At 43.4% G+C, this 25,066-nt stretch overlaps 2 protein-coding genes across 3 annotated transcripts in view; one reads left to right on the top strand and one right to left on the bottom strand.

Moving 5' to 3' along the window:
• The window catches only part of LOC143766102 (coilin-like), a 946,917-nt gene that overhangs the window by 244,890 nt on the left and 676,961 nt on the right, over nucleotides 1-25,066 (bottom strand). The gene's annotated exons all lie outside the window — the stretch shown is intronic.
• The window catches only part of LOC143766097 (uncharacterized), a 42,598-nt gene continuing 40,328 nt past the window's right edge, over nucleotides 22,797-25,066 (top strand). The window contains exon 1 of one of the 2 annotated variants that reach the window (XM_077253487.1): nucleotides 22,797-23,014. In XM_077253487.1, the coding sequence (XP_077109602.1) occupies nucleotides 22,968-23,014 (47 nt within the window). In that variant the 5' untranslated portion in view covers nucleotides 22,797-22,967. The remainder of the gene's footprint in view (nucleotides 23,015-25,066) is intronic. The other variant, XM_077253488.1, reaches the window with a different exon arrangement.

The following is a 25,066-nucleotide window of genomic DNA, read 5'->3' on the forward strand; positions in this document are numbered from 1 at the left end:
CTTTAAGAGAATGGGGTTCTTGCCAGTCCATCATAGCCTGTAGCTTGGCAGGATCCATAGCCAATTCCTGGGCAGAGATGATATAGCCAAGGAAAAACTTGGCGTAGAGGGAGTTTGTCTGTAAGAGGTCAAAAACTTTGCGAACATCTCTCCGATGGGAGTCAATATCTGGAGAGTAGATGAGAATATCATCCAGATAGACTACGACCGAGGTGGTGAGCATCTCCCGGAAGATGTCATTCACAAAGTCTTGGAAAATGGCTGGGGCATTACAGAGCCCGAAGGGCATAACCAGATATTCATAGTGCCCATCCCTGGTGTTAAAAGCCGTCTTCCATTCGTCCCCCTCACGGATGCGAATCAGGTTGTAAGCACCCCACAGATCTAACTTAGTAAATACCCTTGCTCCCCGTAGCCTATCAAAAAGCTCAGATATCAGGGGTAGTGGGTATTTATTCTTAACGGTGATGGCGTTAAGTCTCCTGTAGTCTATGCATGGACATAGTTCTCCATTCTTCTGCACGAAGAAGAACCCAGCCCCTGCAGGTGACACTGACTTCCTAATGAATCCTCTTGCCAAATTCTCTTGAATGTACTGGGACATTGCCTCCTTCTCTGGGAGAGATATCGGATAGACTGGACCCCGGGGAGGCTCTACACCAGGCAAGAGGTCAATAGAACAGTCATAGGGGCGGTGAGGTGGAAGGGTCTCCGCAGCCCTTTTGGAGAACACGTCCGCATAGGACCAATAGTGCTTGGGGAGAGGGGAAAGATCTGCGGGTACCTCTGTAGAAGCTACCTGAACGCACTCCATCTGACATCTACCCTCACATGATTTACTCCATCCCAAAATTTTCCCTGAAGACCACTCTATATGAGGAGAATGATAGCTAAGCCATAGTATCCCCCAACAGAACCTCATCAATTCCCTCAGGAATGTCTAATAGGGAGATAATCTCCTGATGTGATGGAGACATAGAAAGAGTAAATGGAATGGTCTGATGTGTAATCTGTGAGGGTAGTGTCGACCCATTTACCACTCGAACGGTCACAGGTTTGGCGAGCATCACCAGGGGTATTGCGTGATGCTGGGCGAAAGCAGATGACATGAAATTGCCTTCCGCCCCAGAGTCCAGGCAAAGCTCTACCATAAGAGTGGATGGGCCTATGGTTTTTGTCCCCTTGAAGGACAATTTAGAGGAAAACGTCTCCGTGTCTAGTGTACCTCCTCCAACTACCACTAGACGCCGACGTTCCCCCGACCGCTGAGAACACTTGGAGGCAAGATGTCCTGACTGTCGGCAAACATGACAGACCATAGGTGCACGAGCGGTCCGGGACTTAGATCCAGCACGCAACGCCTCTATGGCCTCATGTGACTCGGACACCTGGACCCGAGATTCCTGAGGTTTGGCGAAGGTGGGAGCCAGCCGAAACCTCTGCCTACACTGGGCTTGCTCCAACCTTTGCTTGTGAAAACGAAGGTCGATGCGGGTTGATATAGCTATGAGCTCCTCCAGTGTGGCGGGAATCTCCCTAGTGGCCAAATCGTCCTTCACATGGTCAGCCAGCCCTCTCCAAAATACCAGGATAAGGGCTTTATCCGACCATTCCAGATCAGATGCTAATGTCCGGAAAGGCAGCAGTAACCCTTTGCACAGAATAAGACTGAGCGAGAGACTGAGCGAGACACTGGGACCAACGCCTCCGCTGAGCAGGCTCCACTGCAGCTGATGCAGAATGGGAGACCGCAGCAGACATGGTTCGAGATTCCCCCCTGTGCATCGGCGGGAACTCGACTCCTAACAACTTGTTGTGGGATCAGTGATTTAACCTCCAAGCAGTAATTTTAGTACAATTCTATTTCACACTTTGAAACCCACCGATATGTGCATATTTCTCCAATGAATTGACTTTTATTGCAATTTGTCTTTGAGAACTCCAAAGTATTTTGAAATACAGTTACATCCATATATGTTTCAACAGAGACAACATTTTTCTAATTTTGGTTATAGATATTACCACAATTAATTGAGAATGATATAACGAGGGGATTGCCCACACCTGTCCATGAAATAGGCTTGGAGTCAATTGGCCAATTACTTTTGATCCCTTTAAAAACAGGGTGGCACATGTTAAGGAGCTGAAACTCCTAAACCCTTCATCCAATTTTAATGTGGATACCCTCAAATGAAAGCTGAAAGTCTGAACTTCAACTGCATCTTAATTGTTTTGTTTAAAATTCATTGTGGTAATGTCTATAACCAAAATTAGAAAAATGTTGTCTCTGTCCAAATATATATGGATGTAACTGTATATGCAGAATAATCTAAAGCGCATGGTGATATGAAACTTTTTTTTTTTACAATGAGCCCCTTTATATGGCGATATTTTTGCCCTTTTGTGTAGCAATGTTATCTTCCCCTTTGTAAGGCCATTTTATGTACAGCCTGGATGGGTCTACTTCTTAGTTATTTTTGCCTGTTTGTTTCTATAATTAAGCCAACGAATTTAGCTGCAGCCAATGGCCACCAGGGGCCAACATCAACCCTTTAAGGTGAGGAAAGCCAAATGTCCCCGAGACGTAGCTATAGAGGTTGCATAACTTGCCACCACCAGAACCAGCCACTCTTGACCGATCTTCTTCTTGGAACCAATCAGTATCACCTTTTTATCACGCCTCTTAAAGTTTACCATCACTTCTTTACCATCAGCTTATTGTGTTTTTCAATAACACATTTAGCGACTTAAAAGGTTATTTGCCTAAGGCTGTTTGTGTCATCTGAAATTTGTTATATTTGGCCACTTGCCGGGATGTCACCATGAAGGAACACTGTAGTCATGAAATAACAGATGTGGAGGTTGAGTTACTTTTCTAGTTTTGCAGGTAGCTGGGCACATAAAACAGCTCTGAAGGAAGGAATTGAGGAACCCGCCAAAAAGCTCCTCAACTCTCAGTTTTCTATGAGTAGGACTTGGGTGAATGAGGGAAATTGGTTGCACTGGCTTGCTACTATCGCAAAATTATTGTTAGTTTTTATATGATAGTATTATGACCCCCAGCAATCGACTGTAATCTAAGGGGGACCCTAGCAGCAACTATTCAAGTTCTCCAAGAGTCACACCATAGGAGAAATGAAGCAATACATGATGTCCATTGAGAGTTAGGTTGGCTTCATACATCTCAGTTTAAAGGACTTTGATTTCCTGTCTGGTCTTCGGTCTCCTAACCTGAACTCAACAGTCTCATATACTGTTTGTCTAAGAGTCTGGTAAGTCCTGGTCCGGAGACCTGTGCCCAGTCTGTAAATTGTGGTCTCAGATATATGAAATTATGATTAATCGATTGAGGTTTTCACTGACAATTTGTCCTCGAGGAGGCATCATAGCAAAGATCAAAATCATATAAAAATCAGCACTACTGCGCTTCTATATACCGCTTGTACCATACAATTGGCATAAATAGTACACAGTATCTCCCTTACCCTACTAAGGAGTAATCGTTAATTTTTATTTTTATTTCTTAAATCAATAGTGCACATGAAAATAAGCAACTGTGTAATATATCTTATCAGAAAAATCAGCTTCTGTCTCCTCCTGGACTGATCTTTCATTCTCAATTTATGAGCAAAATCATCATTCAGTGAAGACACATTTCCCAATACTGAGATAAAAGGTGACACTTGGTGCTTTAAAAATTCTATGGAGGGGAGGAGCTAGACACAAGCCGACACAGACTTTCTGCTGCAAGTTCTCCTGAAACAACAGTTACAGTTTTCCATACAACTTTATGAGCACCAACTGCCATCTCCTATCTCAGTAATAGCAAAATCTGCAATCACTGAAAAGAGATTTTACTTATGAATTGAGAAATTTGAGAAAGTACAATCAATTCAGGAGAAAAAAAGCAGATTCCAAAATCACTGACAGATTGAAACAGGTTTTGCTCTAGAATATCACTGTATTTTGCACCATCAATCTAGGATCATTTTCCCCTGTCCCTGCTGCCGAAAAACATACCCACAGCAGGATGCTGCCAGCACCATGTTTCACTGTGGGTATGGTGTTCTTAGGGAGCTGTGTTGGTTTGGCACCAGACATTACCTTGTGGGCAAAAAAATTCAATTTTGGTCTCATCTGAGCACCTTCCTTCCAAATGTCTTTTGTCAAACTCAAAATGAGCCTTATAATTTTTGTGTGTAAATAAAGGCTTTTTTTCTACCCACTCTTCCATAAAGTCCACCTCCAGGGCTTTATGTCAAAAGGGGTGATATGCATATGCCAATTTTTAGTTATTTGAACCCTTAAATTTAATTTATGTCAATATTTTTCTCACTACACTTCACCAACTTAGATTATTTAGTGCTGATGCATTACACACAAATCGGATTACAAAAATATTTAAACACAGGTTGTAATTAGTGATGATCGAGTATATTCGTTGCTCGGGTTTTCCCGAGCACGCTTGGGTGATCTCCGAGTATTTATAACTGCTCGGAGATTTAGTTTTCATCGCCTCAGCTGAATGATTTACAACTAGTTGCCAGGCTGAGTACATGTGGGGGTTGCCTGGTTGCTAGGGAATCCCCACATGTAATCAAGCTGGCTAGTAGCTGTAAATCATTCAGCTGCTGTGATTCTGGAAAACCCGAGAAACGAGTACACTCACTCATCACTAGTTGTAATGTAACAAAATAGGTAAATAGCAAAGGGGTGAATATTTTAACTCAAAAATGTTTTTTTTTCTGCTTTTATTTGTTTTAGTAATTATATGGTAAACTAAATGGCTGCATTGCAAATTACATCTTAGCACGCAGAAAAAAATCCCTGATATTTATCAATGGGGAAATATTAGTGATGAGCGAACATGTTCGGTGACTTTCGGATATCACCCAAGTATCTGAAAGCTCGGATATGCTTGGCACCTTATTGCCTATTACACAGCCAATAAACATTTGGGGATTGTCTGCCAGTCACTGTAATCCCATAGCCATCTTTGTAGTGACGTGATTGGCGGGCCTCATTACCTCATCAGAGGTCATAAAGGGACTGGCACCACCATGCTCGGTTCACTGACGTCATTACACGGCTCAGGGACAGCTGTGATTGGAGGGAGAGCGTGTTTGTTCAAGCCTTTTTTTTGCAAATCCTCTAGTGGTGCTACTGGTGCAAATGCTGACCCATCACACTCAGTAGTGTAACTACTGGAAGTACAGAGGGAGCAGTCACCGCGGGCCCCAGGCTCTGAGGGGCCCATCCGGAGCTACGCTATTGTAACTGTATCAGCATGCACAGCATATCCATACAGTTACACCCTGTGGCAGAGCAGAGACTCGATCCCCTGTACTGCCACTCGACCGCTATGGGGCCCTTGGGCAGGAAGCACCAGGCCCTCCACCCATCATCGCAAGTTCAACTGTATTGGCTGCAGTTGATAGCAATGATGAGAGAGGAAGCTTCACACTGAGATTTGTCCTGAGATGTGTGGATGCTCGGAGCAGCAGTGGAAAGAGGAGGAGAGGTGAGTAATGTAGTTATTTATTACTTTTTGCACAGGGCAATAATATATTCTAGAGATTTGTTTTACCATTTAGAGGACAAACAGTACCACACAGCAGGTGCAATAATAGGGACACATATGGCAGCAGCTCAGTATTGGGGTATTAGGTGCAGTAATAGGGACATATGGCAGCAGCGGCTCAGTATTGGGGTATCAGGGGCAGTAATAGGGTCACATACGGCAGCAGCGGCTCAGTATTGGGGTATCAGGTGCAGTAATAGGGACACATACGGCAGCAGCGGCTCAGTATTGGGGTATCAGGGGCAGTAATAGGGACACATACGGCAGCAGCGGCTCAGTATTGGGGTATCAGGGGCAGTAATAGGGTCACATACGGCAGCAGCGGCTCAGTATTGGGGTATCAGGGGCAGTAATAGGGACACATACGGCAGCAGCGGCTCAGTATTGGGGTATCAGGTGCAGTAATAGGGACACATACGGCAGCAGCGGCTCAGTATGGGGTATCAGGGACAGTAATAGGGACACATACGGCAGCAGCGGCTCAGTATTGGGGTATCAGGGGCAGTAATAGGGTCACATACTGCAGCAGCGGCTCAGTATTGGGGTATCAGGTGCAGTAATAGGGACACATACGGCAGCAGCGGCTCAGTATTGGGGTATCAGGTGTAGTAATAGGGACACATATGGCAGCAGCGGCTCAGTATTGGGGTATCAGGTGCAGTAATAGGGACACATACGGCAGCAGCGGCTCAGTATTGGGGTATCAGGTGCAGTAATAGGGACACATACGGCAGCAGCGGCTCAGTATTGGGGTATCAGGTGCAGTAATAGGGTCACATACGGCAGCAGCAGCTCAGTTTTGGGGTATCAGGTGTAGTAATAGGGACTAGGGTTGAGCGACTTTTATTTTTATAGGGTCGGCTTTCACGAAACCCGACTTTCTCAAAAGTCGGGTCGAGTGAAATCGGCCGATCCTATAAAAAAGTCGGGGTCGGGGTCGGCCGAAACACGAAACCCAATGCAGTGCAATGGGATACTATGGTTCCCAGGGTCTGAAGGAGAGGAAACTCTCCTTCAGGCCCTGGGATCCATATTTAAGTGTAAAATAAAGAATTAAAATAAAAAATATTGATATACTCACCCTCGGACGCAGCCTGGACATCGCCGCTGGTAACCGGCATCTTCCGTTCCTAATAATGGCGCTTGAAAGACCTTTCGATGACGTCACGGCTTGTGATTGGTCGCGGCGGCCCACGTGACCGCTCAGCGACCAATCAGAAGCCGTGACATCATCCCTCAGGTCCTAAATTCCTCATTCTAGGAATTTAGGACATGAGAATTACGTTAAGGCTTGTGATTGGTCGCTGAGCGGTCACGTGGGCCGCCGCAACCAATCACAAGCCATGACGTCATCGAAAGGTCCTTCACGCGCTCATTCTTAAGAAGGAAGGCTGCCGGAAAGAAGCCGAGGGTGAGTATATTCCTATTAGGTATATACTCACCCTCGGACGCGCCATGCTTCTTTCCGGCAGCCTTCCTTCTTAAGAATGAGCACGTGAAGGACCTTTCGATGACGTCACGGCTTGTGATTGGTCGCGGCGGCCCACGTGACCGCTCAGCGATCAATCACAAGCCGTGACGTAATTCTCATGTCCTAAATTCCTAGAATGAGGAATTTAGGACCTGAGGGATGACGTCACGGCTTCTGATTGGTCGCTGAGCGGTCACGTGGGCCGCCGCGACCAATCACAAGCCGTGACGTCATCGAAAGGTCTTTCAAGCGCCATTCTTAGGAACGGAAGATGCCGGTTACCAGCGGCGATGTCCAGGCTGCGTCGGAGAGGTGAGTATATCAATATTTTTTATTTTAATTCTTTATTTTACACTTAAATGTGGATTCCGATACCGATTTCCGATATCGCAAACATATCGGAACTCGGTATCGGAATTCCGATACCAGATTCAGAAGATCGCCGACCTCATGGCCGACCCCACACAGGGGTCAGGTTGGGTTTCATGAAACCCGACTTTGCCAAAAGTCGGCGACTTCTGAAAATGGCCGACCCGTTTCCCTCAACCCTAATAGGGACACATACGGCAGCAGCGGCTCAGTATTGGGGTGTCAGGTGCAATAATAGGGACACATACGGCAGCAGCGGCTCAGTATTGGGGATCCAGGGGCAGTAATAGGGACACATACGGCAGCAGCGGCTCAGTATTGGGGTATCAGGTGCAGTAATAGGGACATATACGGCAGCAGCGGCTCAATATTTGGGTATCAGGGGCAGTAATAGGGACACATACATCAGCAGCGGCTCAGTATTGGGGTATCAGGTGCAGTAATAGGGACACATACGGCACCAGCGGCTCAATATTGGGTATCATGTGCAGTAATAGGGACACATACGGCAGCAGCGGCTCAGTATTGGGGTATCAGGTGCAGTAATGGGGACACATACGGCAGCAGCGGCTCAGTATTGGGGTATCAGGTGCAGTAATAGGGACACATATGGCAACAGTGGCTCAGTATTGGGGTATCAGGTGCAGTAATAGGGACACATGGCAGCAGTGGCTCAATATTGGGGAATCAGGGGCAGTAATAGGGACACATACGGCAGCAGCGGCTCAGTATTGGGGTATCAGGTGTAGTAATAGGGACACATACGGCAGCAGCGGCTCAGTATTGGGGTATCAGGTGCAATAATAGGGACACATACATCAGCAGCGGCTCAGTATTGGGGTATCAGGTGCAGTAATAGGGACACATACGGCACCAGCGGCTCAATATTGGGTATCATGTGCAGTAATAGGGACACATACGGCAGCAGCGGCTCAGTATTGGGGTATCAGGTGCAGTAATGGGGACACATACGGCAGCAGCGGCTCAGTATTGGGGTATCAGGTGCAGTAATAGGGACACATATGGCAACAGTGGCTCAGTATTGGGGTATCAGGTGCAGTAATAGGGACACATGGCAGCAGTGGCTCAATATTGGGGAATCAGGGGCAGTAATAGGGACACATACGGCAGCAGCGGCTCAGTATTGGGGTATCAGGTGTAGTAATAGGGACACATACGGCAGCAGCGGCTCAGTATTGGGGTATCAGGTGCAATAATAGGGACACATACGGCAGCAGCGGCTCAGTATTCGGGTATCAGGTGCAGTAATAGGGACACATATGGCAGCAGCGGCTCAGTATTTGGGTATCAGGTGCAATAATAGGGACACATACAGCAACAGTGGCTCAGTATTGGGGAATCAGGGGCAGTAATAGGGACACATATGGCAGCAGCGGCTCAGTATTGGGGTATCAGGTTCAGTAATAGGGACATATACGGCAGCAACGGCTCAGTATTGGGGTATCAGGTGCAGTAATAGGGACACATACGGCAGCAGCGGCTCAGTATTGGGGTATCAGGTGCAGTAATAGGGACACATATGGCAGCAGCGGCTCAGTATTGGGGTATCAGGTGCAATAATAGGGACACATACGGCAACAGTGGCTCAGTATTGGGGTATCAGGTGCAGTAATAGGGACACATATGGCAGCAGTGACTCAGTATTGGGGTATCAGGTGCAGTAATAGGGACATATACGGCAGCAGCGGCTCAGTATTGGGGAATCAGGGGCTGTAATAGGGACACATACGGCAGCAGCCGCTCAGTATTGGGGTATCAGGTGCAGTAATAGGGACACATACGGCAGCAGCTACTCCGTATTGGGGTATCAGCAGGATGAGGAGTTTGTGCAGGTTGGGGATAGATGGGGCGGAGCAGGAAATGTGAGAAGTTAAATGGGTCTTTGTTGTAATTTCTGCAGATGAGTTCTGGCTGGAAGAAGTTGTCATGTCGGTCTGGGCCAGATGGAAAAGACGGTAAAAGTGAACGATTCCATCAGAAAGAACGTCATCTGTAAGTCACTATCTGTAACCGTACTGTAATCATTTATATGTTCCGTAGGACAGGTATCCACTACTATATGGTCACCATATGGCGGTAATATCAGTGTTGGTCTTTGTATAGAGATTATTTTCAGTAACAGCGCGGTCATCTGGTCAGGTTCTCATACATCCACTTGTAATCAAGGTTAGCTGATTACGGGCCCAAGTAGAAGTATGCTCCCCTCCAATCAAAACCCTAGCTATGCCTCTGATCATACTAAAAGTCCTTCTGAGGCCTAATCTTGTACTTTTTCTGTTTCTATGTGATACATTTTGCATTTAGGCTAGGGACAACTGCTGGAGCAAAGAAACTGTCTGAATATAGCCATTAGCAAATAGATCAATGGCTGCACTCAAAATTTACTGTGCTAAGGCAAGGAAATGTGCAATACATGAAATGTGAATAGCATAATGGCTTGGAAAATTTATGAAAACACACATGAGATTCTTAGCACAAGATTTGGCCAAAAGTTGTGAGCCCATCCACCAAACATCAAGGTAATCTCAAAACGGATGGGTACCTGAGCTGACTGCCTAGTGTGAACACTTACCTATGGCTAATAACATGGTAAAGCCTGCTTTTATAGGAAGCTCAGAACCAACTGTGTCTGGATGTAGTTAAAATCACAGCATGGTGAAGGGCGGGGCATTCAAGTCAGAAAAAATAGTACATAGTAAATATAAGAAAACTGACTGATGGGCTCACAACTTTTGGCCAAATCTTGTGCTAAGAATCTCATGTGTTTTTTCATAAATTATGCTATTCACATTTCATGTATTGCACATTTCCTTGCCTTAGCACAGTAAATTTTGAGTGCAGCCATTGATCTATTTGCTATATGACTTTTCTGGTTATGCACCAGCTCAGACTATATTGCTGTTCAGTCAGTTTTCTTATATTTACTATGTACTATTTTTTCTGACTTGAACGCCCCACCCTTCACCATGCTGTGATTTTAATTACATCCAGACACAGTTGGTTCTGAGCTTCCTATAAAAGCAGGCTTTACCATGTTATTAGCCATAGGTAAGTGTTCACACTAGGCAGTCAGCTCAGGTACCCATCCGTTTTGAGATTACCTTGACGTTTGGTGGATGGGCTCACAACTTTTGGCCAAATCTTGTGCTAAGAATCTCATGTGTTTTTTCATAAATTTCCCAAGCCATTATGCTATTCACATTTCATGTATTGCACATTTCCTTGCCTTAGCACAGTAAATTTTGAGTGCAGCCATTGATCTATTTGCTATATGACTTTTCTGGTTATGCACCAGTTCAGACTATATTGCTGTTCAGTCAGTTTTCTTATATTTACTATGAATATAGCCATTAGGCAGTGCTTAGGGCTTTGTAGTCCGCTGCTAAATATATAGCTGCTGCAGGTGACACTTTCTATTTGGGTGAAAAAAATTGACTGTATTGTCATTATTGGAGTTTAACGCGCTTTGTACAAGATTATGGTGGTTTAAAATTTTTAAAAACCGCTTGGCCCGATACAGCGCACAATTTTTTTTTCAAAAAATTGACTATTGTAATTTATACAGTTGAACTTGCTTTGTGTAAAATTACGGTGGTTTAAAATGTGCAAAAACCGCTTGGCCTTATATAGTTCACAAAATATTTTTGCTCCAAACATTGACTATTGTCATCCATACAGTTTAATGTTCTGTGTGTAAAATTACAATGGTTTAAAAATTTTTAAAACTGCTTGACCTGCTACAGGTGACCATGTTTTTTGATCCAAAAATTGACTGTTGACATTCATACAGTTTAATGTGCTTTTTGAGAAATTACAGTGGTTTGAAATTTTCAAAAACAGGTGACAATTTTTTTTGTAATTAAAAATTTTGTAGCTTCAATTAATCAAGGAAACTTGGTTTCCAGAAACCTAACAATTACAAAATTCGTAAGGTGTGTGGTAATGGACGGGAAAGTGGAAGTGCTGATGATGGTACGTGCAGACTATGAGACCGTGGGGAAGTTGCTACTGCACCTGTTGCTGGAGCACAAGCAACACGCCCATCCACGACACATAGCTTCCTGTTCCACTTTGCAGGGAGGTATGGGACACCACTTCTGCAGCCACACCAGTGCAAACAGGTGGTTGGTTGGAGGGCAGATAATGCTTCCAGCATGCTTGCCAGCACCACTCAGTCTTCCACAAGGTCCAGTCCCACCTCCCAAGACTCTGAATCACTTAATCCTCACCCTGATCCTCCTTCCTCCCACCATGTCACGTCTCAGGAGACCAGTGATCCCACACTAGGACACTCCAAGGAGCTCTTTACATCCTCATTTCTTAAATGTGGCCTCTCATGCTGCATGTTCCAAGAGGGAAAGGAGGACATGCTGTTTAGTGATGCATGAAACTTAGAGCAGCCACGGTCACAAGAAGATGATGGTAGGAAATGGCAAATTTTTTCTGAGGTAGATGAAGATAAAACAGTTGCCGATAAGTCAGGTTGTTGTTAAGTCACCCAGTCAGGTGGACCAGGGTGCGGCAGTGGAAGACGAGGTGGTGGATGATGCCGTCACTGACCCAACACAGAAGTGTTGAGAGGTAGGGATCAGCAGCACTGAAACAGGCAGGATGAGGCAGTGGCGTGACCAGAGGGAGAAGGCGGTTAAATGTTCCGCAGAGCACCGACACTCGTCAAATTCTCCGTCAAAGAGTTAGGTGTTCCCCAGTCTGGGACTTTTTTAAAGAGAGTTCTGAGACCAAAAAAATGGTCATTTTCAACCTGTGTCATGGCAAGATCAGCAGGGGCCTGACTACTTAGAACCTAACCACCACCAGCATGATCAGGCACATGTCATATAAGCACCCGACTCGATGGGCCGAACGTCTGGGTCCACAATTGGTGCCAGCGCATGACACTACTGCCTCTTCCCCGGGCTACATGCTTGCCAATGCTCTGTCCATGACATTGGTGCAAATGCCTCCCGCCCTGCACCTGTCCTTCCACATTCTGAGTCACCATCATCAGGCACTTACAAATCCTTTCCCCAGCATAATGTCAGCTGGCCTTGCTACCCCAGGCCTCGGAGCAAAAAAACACAGCACACAGCTAAAATAACAAAGGAGTGGCTTCAGGACAACTCTGTGACCATTCTTGGCTAGCCCAGCCAGAGCCCTTATCTTCCATAAACCCAATTGAGCATCTGGAGAGACCAGAAAATGTCTGTCTACCAACATTCACCATCCAAACTGATGGAACTGGAGAGGATCTGCAAGGAAGAATGGCAGAGGATCCCCAAATCAGGTGTGAAAAACTTGTTGCCTCATTCCCAAGAAGTCTCATGGCTGTACTAGCTCAAAAGGGTGCTTCTACTCAATACTAAGCAAAGGGTCTGAATACTTATGACCATGTGATATTTGTTTTTATTTTTTAATTAATATGTAGAAATTTCTACCTTTCTTTTTTTTCAGTCAAGATGGGGTGCAGAGTGTACATTAATGAGAAAAAAATGAACTTTTTGAATTTACCAAATGGCTGCAATGAAACAGAGTGAAAAATTTAAAGGGGTCTGAATACTTTCCGTTCCCACTATATGTCCCTACTTGTTGGTGCATTACATTTTGAGTCCATTTACATTTTTGTTAATGAAAACCTGTTGCCCTACATGTCTTACCATGTAAACATAAATCGATTATTGATTTGCACCAGGGTGATATTGTATGCTGGAACATTGGGTGTCAGAAGAAATGTATGTCTTTATCTGTCTAAAGTCATGCCCAGTGGATTACCTGCCCCAGGTAATTTTGCTATTTTTCTTATGTATCGGAATAAGAAAAATTACCCACACACAAAAATGATCATTTCCCCATTGACCTGGTATAAAGATTTAATCTCCCAAGAGTGCACTATATAATATTTCTGGTGTAGAACATCAGGCCATGAAAAATTATATACAGTAGCAGATAGCCTGCAACATGGGTTCATCAACTGTCCTCGTCACGAGCAGGTGTAGGTTTCTTTTTTGGCATTAAAAAAGATTGTAGTTTCAGACATGTATTGACTATTAGAAATTAACAAAAGAGAGACAGAAGAATCAGTATCCTTTGCCACTCCTCCGTCATCTCTATAACCAGCTGTTGGGTGCCCGTTGGTTACCCAAACTTGATCTCAAAGGTGCATATAACCTGATCCATATAAGAGAAGGAGACAGGTGGATGACGTCATTTAACTTACCTGAGGGTCACTATATGAGTATCACGTGATACTTTTGGACTACGTAACGCCTTAGCTGTTAAGCCAAATTTTGTCAATGACATATTCAAAGATTTAAGTGGTTAATATATAATGACCTATCTGGAAGACATCTTGGTTTATTCAACTGATTATGAGTCTCACATCTAACATTTGCACCCTGTACTCCAAAGATTCAGAGACAATTTTTTGTTTGCTAAGCTTGAAAAATATATTTTACTTGTTCGAGTATATCTTGTCTGTAAATTTATTAAACATTTTTCTAAAGTTGCCAAACTATTAATTGACTTAACTAAATAAGGAGCAGACGTGGTTTGCTGGAGACCTGAGGCGGCCCATGTCTTCACTGAGCTGAAGGAATGCTTCACATAAATTGTTGGCTTCATTTCTTAAACAGTGCTAGGCATAAAGTCACTGAAGAAACAACCAAACAACTCAACCTCAGGCCAGCGAGATGGGATTTGTTCTTTTGTAGCTTTAATAATAATAATTACAATAATAATAATCATAATAATTTTATTGATATAGCGCCAACATATTCCGCAGCACTTGACAATTAGGTGGGGAGCTTTGACTTTGACATTCAGAATTGGTGATAAAAACAAAAGCCAATGTGATCTCAACAAAGTTCTCTCTGTCCTTAAACAAGTTCCTATTCTTGCTTTTTCTCTAGATCTGACTGAAGAAATCTATAGATCTCAAGATCTAGCCCTGTACAATTCTCTCACCTTAAAATTGTTTATTCCTTCTCATTTCCTTCTGCGAGTCCTATCGAAATCACATGACTCAATTTTCACAGATCAGCCTAGGATTAATTATACTCATGGACTGGAAGCCAGGTATTTTTGGTGGCAAGCTATAGTTCGGGAGTGTAGGAAATGCGTGGTTTCATTAGGAATCTGCTCAAATTTTAGAGATATTAAAAGCATATGTATGATAAAGCTGAAAATGTACCTGTTCTGGACTGACTAAGGTTCTTTGTGCCAAGCTGATTCCAAAATGTATTGCTTCATATAAAATAATTGAGTTCATTTACCCTGTATCTTTACATTTGATACTTCCGATGTAATTTAAGAAACCAAACGTTTTTTACAGGTTCATTCTCAAGGTAAAGTGTTCACCTGTTCACCCTTTCAAAGATCCTTCTCCTCACGTAATAATCAAAGGCAACTTGGAGTAGCTACATAGAATTTTAGATTCATGTATAATGAGGAGCTCATAACAATATTTGGTTATCTGGAAGGGGTTATGGTCGAGAGGAGAGATCCTGGGTTTCCGTTGAGCAACATTAATGATAACAACCTAAATAGATTTCATCTATTGCTCCAGGATGAACCTAGGGGTCCAAAGAGGCCCCTCTTAAAATGAGGTTTACTGCCACATCTCCACCAGAACATGCTCCTGCAATGTCTTGTTCTGTCACCAGGCGCCTCTGTATTCATTATGTTGGTGATGCTGGTGATGGGGGACATGTCAGGGCCAGAAGCTCTGACGATGCAAGATCTATCCACCAAGAGCTATAGTGTCCCAGTGTGTGCTGTCCAGCAGGAGTAATCAGCTTCCTGTTGTGGCCAGTGATATAGCACCACACCCTAATTAAACTTCCAGCATACTGCTAGTAGGTGCCAGTTATAGTTTATACTTGCACTGGTTTTCTCCTGCTATTTAGCTTGTTTGTTTTCAGTTTCTGACCTCGACCCATGTTTAGACTATCAGTCTGACGATTCTCTTCCTGTCTCTGACCTCCTGGAATTGGAGTGACTACCCTCTGCCAGGTCGCTCTCTTGTCTCTTGGCCAGCATCCATTCCTTACTGCTTTGTAAGTCCAGATATCGGTATAAGAGTTAAAGGGTGAAGGCCAGGGTATTGCTTGGGATCTGTTAGATGGCATGGCAGTGCAAAGTCTGTCTGTGGAAGTACTTTTTAGAGGTGCCAGCCTTTCATTGACAGTGCTCCCTAAAATTCATTATATCAATCATCTGATCAGCATGCTGATGCAGCCGTGCACATTGTAATCCAAATTGGCTGTTACAATTAGACAATGGGCAAAGGAAAAAAGATCTTTCTAGGAATGTTCTTTCAAGTAATGATTTTTCATGGAGCAGTGACTATTGGAAAAATGTTAAACATGACTATTCTTGATGATGGAGGTTTGCTGTCGATTGACTAAGTAATTGCTCATTGTTACATCTCACATTACAAATAATCATTTTGGTTGAGATTGTTGTTTCCAATCATAGAATTATGTATTTGACCAGCCTTATGTTTGACTCTTTCTGGTCAGACACAAACATAGTAATCTGCTTCTAATGCAATTCTGTAAAAAGTTGGCTCATAATTAATTCCCTTAATGGCTGATATAGCACACAATAGAGTGGATATAACAGAATGAAAGAGATTGAACAGGATTAAGGAAACACTTGAACAGCAGGTGCCAGTTGTTACATACAGTTAACACCCTGATGCAACTACCCAAGTCATTGCTAGTACTAGTTGAACCCTTCACCCCCCGGAAAAATTTTCATTTTTTTTCTTGTTGTTTTTTCCTTCTCCTTCTTCCAAGAGCCCTGAGCTGTCTTCTTACTGATATCATTTTGGGGTAGATACAATGTTTTGATTGCCTCATTGCATTTGATAGCAATTTTGCAGAGGTCAAAAAACTTTATTTCAGGTGTTTTAATTTTTTCTTCCATTCTAAGCTCAACCGTGTGTCCAAGCAGTTGTATGTGGCCTGATATAGGGTACTGCCTTACTAAGGAGAAGTTGTACAACGAACTGTATGGTGTTTTTTCTCCTAAATTTTACTGTTAATTCCCGTGAATCACCTAAAAGGTGAACAAACCTCCTAAACACAGTCGGTCTCCGTAAGGAGAAACGATACTACTTGGATCCCAGTCAGACGCCTCTCACACAGCCAAACGAAATCTCCGCTTTGCACTGACGAGGGGCAGTACCCCGAAACACAGTGTCTGCAAATTGAGATTCTGGTTTGGCTATTATCCTAAGTCATGTGACAAGGCTCGTTAAAGGGTCAACATTGACTTGTAGGATTGCTACCTTCCTATAGGTGGCACTAGAGTTCTAGCTCTCTTCCTCTCTGAAGAGACAATTTGCATAATTAGCATATTACCCAGAGGAGCATTGCAGCTTTAAGTCTCCTCATCTCGGCAAGCTTAGCATGTCGGTCTCCGTAAGGAGAAATGATACTTCTTAGATAACGGTCTGACGCCTCTCACATAGCCAAACCAGATCTCCTCTTTGCACTGATGAGGGGCAGTACCCCGAAACACAGTGTCTGCAAATTGAGATTCTGGTTTGTCTAATATCCTAAGTCATGTGACAAGGCTCGTTAAAGGGTCAACATTGACTTGTAGGATTGCTACCTGCCAATAGGTGGCACTAGAGTTTTAGCTCTCTTCCTTTCTGAAGAGACAATTTGCATAATTAGTATATTACCCAGAGGAGCATTGCAGCTTTAAGTCTCCACATCGCGGCAAGCTTAGCATGTCGGTCTCCGTAAGGAGAAATGACACTTCTTGGATAAAGGTCTGATGCCTCTCACATAGCCAAACCAGATCTCTGCTTTGCACTGACGAGGGGCAGTACCCCGAAACACAGTGTCTGCAAATTGAGATTCTGGTTTGGCTATTATCCAAAGTCATGTGACAAGGCTCGTTAAAGGGTCAATATTGACTTGTAGGATTGCTACCTTCCAATAGGTGGCACTAGAGATCTAGCTCTCTTCCTCTGAAGAGACAATTTGCATAATTCCCTTGTATGTAGTAATATTCGGTCACTGTATGGTCTGGTCATGGTGTGGTCTGGTCATGGTGTAGTTGTATTACTTCCTGTATGTGGTGGTATTTGTCTTAGTATAGGACATTGTATTGGTGTTATGTATGGCAGTAATTCGTTCTCTCTGATATTAATTAGGAGAAGATTCTTTATTTCCATTAAGGTACCGTCACACTGAGCAACTTTCCAACGAGAACGACAGCAATCCGTGACGTTGCAGCGTCCTGGATTGCGATCTCGTTGTGTTTGACATGCAGCAGCGATCAGGATCCTGCTGTGACATCGCTGGTCGGAGCTAGAAGTCCAGAACTTTATTTCGTCGCTGGATCACCCACTGTCATCGCTGGATCGGTGTGTGTGACACCGATCCAGCGATGTGTTTGCTTGTAACCAGGGTAAACATCGGGTTACTAAGCGCAGGGCCGCGCTTAGTAACCCGATGTTTACCCTGGTTACTATTGTAAATGTAAAAAAAAAAAAAACAGTACATACTTACATTCCGGTGCCTGTCATGTCCCTCGCCGTCAGCTTCCCGCACTGACTGTGAGCGCCGGCCGTAAAGTAAAATCAGAGCACAGCGGTGACGTCACCGCTGTGCTTTACGGCCGGCACTGACACAGTCAGTGCGGGAAGCTGACGGCGAGGGACGTGACAGACACCGGAATGTAAGTATGTAGTGGTTTTTTTTTTACATTTACAATGGTAAACAGGGTAAACATCGGGTTACTAAGCGCGGCCCTGCGCTTAGTAACCCGATGTTTACCCTGGTTACCCGGGGACTTCGGCATCGTTGGTCGCTGGAGAGCTGTCTGTGTGACAGCTCTCCAGCGACCACACAATGACTTACCAACGATCACGGCCAGGCCGTATCGCGCGGTCGTGATCGTTGGTGAATCGTTTAGTGTAACGGTACCCTTAGAGATTAGATACTTGGAACACAGCAGCAGAGATGCACTTCCAGGGGTTTCCTGTGGGAAAAAGTAATCACCTCTCCACAGGATAAGTGATAACGTATTGATTGGTGGGGGTCTGACTGCTTAGACCCATTCAGCAAAATGTGGAACTTTTTATCCCCATTAGACTGGAGTGGCATGTCTGACTAGATCACTGATCTATTCATTCTCTCAGTGGCTGCACTTGTTTTTTTCTAGAAGCCCCAAAGAGAATGAATGGAGCTGCTGTCAGATATTCCACCTGCCGCTCCATTTTAACCCTTTCACCCCCGGAGCTTTTTCCGTTTTTCCGTTTTCGTTTTTCGCTCCCCTCCTTCCCAGGGCCATAACTTTTTTATTTTTCTGTCAATTTGGCCATGTGAGGGCTTATTTTTTGCGGGACGAGTTGTACTTTTGAACGACATCATTGGTTTTACCATGTCATGTACTAGAAAACGGGAAAAAAATTCCAAGTGCAGTGAAATTGCAAAAAAAGTGCAATCCCACACTTGTTTTTTGCTTGCCTATTTTGCTAGGTTCACTAAATGCTAAAACTGACCTGCCATTATGATTCTCCAGGTCAGTACGAGTTCATAGACACCTAACATGACTAGTTTATTTTTCACCTAAGTGGTGAAAAAAAATTCCAAACTTTGCAAAAAACAAAACAAAACAAAATTGCGCCATTTTCCGATACTCGTAGCGTCTCCATTTTTCGTGATCTGGGGTCAGGTGAGGGCTTATTTTTTGCGTGCCGAGCTGGCATTTTTAATGATAGCATTTTGGTGCAGATACGTTCTTTTGATCGCCCGTTATTGCATTTTAATGCAATGTCGTGGCGACCAAAAAAACGTAAATCTGGCGTTTCGATTTTTTTTCTCATTACGCCGTTTAGCGATCAGGTTAATGCTTTTTTTTTATTGATAGATCGGGCGATTCTGAACGCGGCGATACCAAATATGTGTAGGTTGGGGTTTTTTTTTATTGATTTATTTTGATTGGGGCGAAAGGGGGGTGATTTAAACTTTTATATTTTTTTTATTTTTTTCACATTTTTTTTTACTTTTTTTTTTTACTTTTGCCATGCTTCTATAGCCTCCATGGGAGGCTAGAAGTAGGCACAACGCGATCGGCTCTGCTATGCAGCAGCGATCATAAGATCGCTGCTACACAGCAGAAATGCCGGTGTGCTGTGAGCGCTGACCACAGGGTGGCGCTCACAGCCACCGGCGATCAGTAACCATAGAGGTCTCCAGGACCTCTATGGTTACAATGTACAAGCATCGCCGACCCCCGATCATGTGACGGGGGTCGGCGATGCGCTCATATCCGGCCGCACGGCCGGATGCGGTAGTTAAATGCCGCTGTCTGCGTTTGACAGCGGCATTTAACTAGTTAATAGCGGCGGGTGATCGCGATTTCACCCGCCGCTATTGCGCGCACATGTCAGCTGTAAAAAACAGTTGACATGTCGCGACTTTGATGTGCGCTCACCGCCGGAGCGCACATCAAAGCAGGGGACCCGACATCTGACGTACTATAACGTCAGATGTCGGGAAGGGGTTAAAATGGGGATAATTGTCCTATCAGCGATAAAATTTCCTAATTTTTCCGATCGGTGCAGTTTGTAATGGTCAGACCTAAGTGATCACCTATCCTGTGGAGCCCATGGATCTGTGATAACTTGTTTTAACCAAAGAACCCCATTAATGTAAACTACCATAATTATACATCCCATGTATGGGGGCGCACAGTAGATGTGCAGGAGCCCCCTGTGTTTTACAGCCGATGCACCACTATAATGGGGATAATGACTGACAGATATTTGCATTTAGCTGTACCCACCCTGGACTCCAGGTGGGCCCCAGACACCCCAGTCCGACCCAGCATTTAGGCCTCACAGGCTGTTCACAATAGCACAAGCAACATACAGCCTAGGGTTGTCATGTTGAAAAATGACTCCTTGGACGCTTTGGAGAAATGGCAGTTCCACTGGTTCCATGATTGATCCATTATGTACTGCAAGGGAAATTTGACATTACATATCAATATAATTACACACTAATGTCCCAATGATATTCACCCGTATCAATTTTGGGTGAAGTACCCCTTTAATTCATTAATTCCATCACACAATGTTACCAGACCTCATATTAATCATTAGTAACACAAGGTACTATAAAAACGGTAATATTTTATTGAAAATTACAGAAATAAGAAGACAAAAATATGAAAGGTGCTGAGTTATAAAAAATGGAGACACAATGCCATAGGATACCTCAAAGACCAAGCTTATTACAAAAAAGTATAAACATAGCTGCCCTGAACACGTTTTTTAGTTATGATGCAAAGGAACACAGCAAATGCAACATAAAACAAAATACATGTTTTTGTGGCTACATAAACGGCTGTAATAACAACATGCCATATATAAAGTGCCTAAACACGCATTATTAAATAGCAAATAGAATGTGCGAACACTGCTGTCCTACTGATAAGTATATATAAAGTGCAAATAAGGAAGAGGGCATACATTACCTATAAAAGTGTATATATGTGGATACCCCGGGCGTCCCTCTGCCCCGACGCGTGTTTCGCTCTGCTTCTTCGATTACATATCAAGATATGATTACATATCAAGTCTAAGGCATCAAACAGAGTCTACACAAACCATCAGAAGGCAATTGCATTACATTTGGCTGACGTCCAGCTACACATGTTCAATTGACCTTGTAAGAAGAGGGACTGGACCGGGGGTACCTTTCTTGCGCCGGTTCCGGAACTGTCGGTACTGTCCACCTTTGTTGTTGGGGGAAAGCTTAGAGACCCGGACCAGCCTTTGCACTCGACAGCAGGGGGCGTAGCTAGGATAAAAAGGACAAAAAGGAGAGGAAACTTGGCAGGAGCATGCAGCATGCAGCAGGGGAAGTTTGGTGTTCCGTCCTCTGAGCACTGTGACAGTGCAGGTCCGACCTATGTTGTCCCTGCTGCCACTTACAAAGACTGTGACCAGAGAATTGTATTTTGCCCTCTGGCTCCCGCAGCTCAAGGTACACAACGCTGCTGGTCAGTAAATAACGCTTGCGTGCTGCCTGAGAAACACCAGGTGACTTGCCGAGAACTGTTCCCTCTCTCACCCACATACTTCTGCCGAGCCTCGTCAAGCCCCGGCAGTGTTGAGATTGCTCTCTGCTCTGCAACCCATATCCTGGACTAAGGTCCCCATGCAAGACGTCATGGACTCATCATCACTGCCAGGAACCGGATCATCAAGGCCTGCAGGACGACACCAGATTCATCACGTGCTGAACACGTCGGCACCACCGTTAGAACCTAAGACTCTGCAGTCAGGAAGCCGTCAGACTTATAACTTTACCCTTAATGAACAGGTGTTATACTTATTGCCCTCATTACCTCTCTCAACACACCAATTGTGCTCATATCACCTGCCATATCTCTGCCTCTACTTTTCCCTCCCTGCGTGGAGTATACCCCTGTTATAGTAAAATTAACTTTAACCCTTGCTTTGCCTCCTGTCAGTTACTGCAACCTGCTCACAACCTCACTCCACAGCTCTCAAAGGCTGTCATGGTGCAGGGCAAGATGGCAGTGGAGGCTGTAGTAAAGGTCTATCGTTTTCAGCAATGAGTTTTTGTCTTGGATGCAATGATAGCTGGAAATTGGTCTAAAGACCACTTTGGGTACCAACATGAAGAGGCCTTCATGAGGGAGCGTAATACTGGTCATATTCCTGGGATCATGGTGTGGAGTGGCACAATGGACAGAAACTACACCCTTTAAGTCTTCATTCCAGGTACACTAACAGATTAGCATTACATTGATTTGATCGTGGAACTAGTGGTACTGCCATTTCTCCAAAGTGTATTTCAACATGTCACGTCAACCAGGCCACATGTTTCTTATGCTAGTGTGAGCAGCCTATGTGGCTTAAACATACTATCAACGCCTGCAGTGTCTCCAGACTTGTCTCCCATTGAGCACATCTGGGATGCCATTGGTCAGAAATTGTGATGGAAGCTGCCAGCAGTGGATCTTGATGATTTTCATTTCCAAGTGCATTCCGATAGGCAGAACCTTTCTCAGATGACCATTAATAACCTTATCAATAGCAGTCAAGGCTGGAAGTGCGGGGATTTCTGTACATGGCGCTTGTACTCAAGACTGAATAGGACCAAATTTTATTTCTACTTTTTCATCATTGGCATATTATTAGCATGTCTGTCCATCCTGTAATTTCCATAATTCCACAACTTTTCCTTCTTGGTGTTGTAATCTCAATGTTCAAGAGTGTATTAAGTGATTATGTAAAAGAAAGTTCTGTACATTGCAGTTTTCACATTGGCCACTAGAGAACCCCATTTTAACTTCATGTCTTGGGAGTAATTCTTAACTCTGGTAAATTCAGGAAATAGGGAAGGTTACCGGATTCTTCCAAAGGAATGGATTTCCTGCGCCATCAGAGTATAGCAGGAGTTCATCTATACAGTCATCATTTCTTCAAGGAGTTCGCAAGGAGTTGGATACAATGATCCTGTCTTCTTTGCTATGTCTTTACATCTTGCAGATTTCGATGGTAGCATCATGCACGTTAGGTAGGTGATTTGTTTTTCTTTATACTGTTTATTTTCTGGATGAAAAGCTTTTTTGTGTCGAGACTTGTTTTGCCTTGAACGGAGACATACCAGCTGTATTTATACGCAGTTGGGAAGTTCCACGCTCACATCGTACTGCTGTTTAGGTATTTAGAGTAAAAAATGAGAGAAACTGATATATTTACCTAATTTTTTTTAAAACTTGTATTATTTCACATTTTCATTCTTTTTTTTTCATATTGTAAGAAGTTAGAAAAGACTAAAAGTGTCACAATTAGAACTTTGTTGGATTTATTTTCTCCCAGTAACTGATAGCCAACTGATTTCTTGAGATGACAGCTGTTATGTTGCAGTACAACATCTTTTACAGTGCAGGACAAAACCATTCAGTAAGGGGTTACGTAGATGTTATTATTATAAAAAGTTCTTATCACTAGCATGATTATAATCAAGTGAATGTGAATGTAATCCAAAAATAATTATTTTTGATAATCCATTTCCCGAACCAGAACGACAAAACTGCGGATATGAGTTGTGTCCTCGGCATCTGCAGGAGGGTGACAAATAAGATACAGCTGACGTGCTGCTGCGATGCTTAGGAAAGAATACTACCCTGTTTAACCACATAGATGATGTGGATGTACATGTTATTTCTTGATTGCCTTCTGTTCCATTATTTTGGTAGGAGGATGAACAAACTCGTAAATTCTATAAAAATAATGTAATATTTTTATAGATCGGGTTGGTAAGGATGTGGAAATACTATTTTTTTAAAAAGAAATCTCATAGAACAATGGTTTAGGGGAAAGGGCAATCTGATTTTTTTTTTTCCAATTTTTATTTTTATTTTTACTTTAGTCCCATTAGTGGACTTGAACTCGGCTGAGTCCGGACACAGATTCAATGAAATGCTTCTGTATAAAATTGACATGAATCATGTTGTATTTCTGTTAAAGAAGTAGCGCAAATATGGCAGTCATAGGGGCAACACATCATTGCCCTTCCCTTGTGAGCTGATTAGTTGAGAGACAGAGCCCCGTCTTCCTAAACTTACAAGGATCAGTGTTCTCCCAGATTTCTGCAGTCTTTGCAGTATCAGGAGCCTGGCTATATGTGTCAACCTGATCTAACAGATGCCACTCTCCCACTTCCAGTCTCAATAGGTGCTGCCAGTGGCATACCATGGTTTGCCTGTTTTCCGGTCAAGCGTTTTGTGCCTCATAACTTGTAGACCATTAGCTTTCCCAGAGTAATTTTAATATTAAAAAAATATAGAGTACATTCTTATAGTACTTTTTTCCTTTATTTTTCATTACATTTTGGGTTTTTTATATAGCGATTGTGTTATCCTTGCCCTAGCAATATCCCTAGTTCTAACACTAACCTTAGTCATATTCCTAACTCAAGTTCTATCCCAAACCTTAGCTCTAACCCCAGTCTTAAGCATAGTCTTAACCTTAGTTAAAAATTGCATAGGTAGTGTTTTTTTGTTTTGTTTTTTTTTTTACAGGGGATGCTTTTTAACATTTGGCAGAGCTCCCCCGGCTATTTTAATAAATTGTCTCTAAACCTAACCCTAGCCAAAGTCCTAACACTAAACATAGTCATTTCCCTAACTCAAGTCTAAACCCAAACCCAAGCCCTATCCCTAATACTAACCCTAACCATAGTCTTAAACCTTGGTTAGGGTTACAAAAAACAAAACACACAGTATAATTAAATTTTAGTTTTTGCATACTTTTTCATACAGGATACACTTTTTTACATTTGAGACAGCTCTCACAACAGGATTCTATCTCTCCTTTCACAAAATTATAAGTGAGAGGAGAAGCAAAGAACTGTGGGAAAACACAATGCAGCCTTTCTCATTATTATAGTCTTTTTAACTTTATTCTTTATTAACCTTTGCGTATTTTTTAATATGACTAATTTATTAATTTGGCTCCAAGTTTAACCCCAGCAATATCTCTAACCCTTGTCTTAACACTAAACCTATCAAACCCAAATCCTAACCCAAACTGTAACCCTACCTCTAAGGCTACTTTCACACTA

Source organism: Ranitomeya variabilis, chromosome 4 (genome assembly GCF_051348905.1).
Source record: "Ranitomeya variabilis isolate aRanVar5 chromosome 4, aRanVar5.hap1, whole genome shotgun sequence".
In the NCBI taxonomy this organism is placed as follows: Eukaryota; Metazoa; Chordata; class Amphibia; order Anura; family Dendrobatidae; genus Ranitomeya; species Ranitomeya variabilis.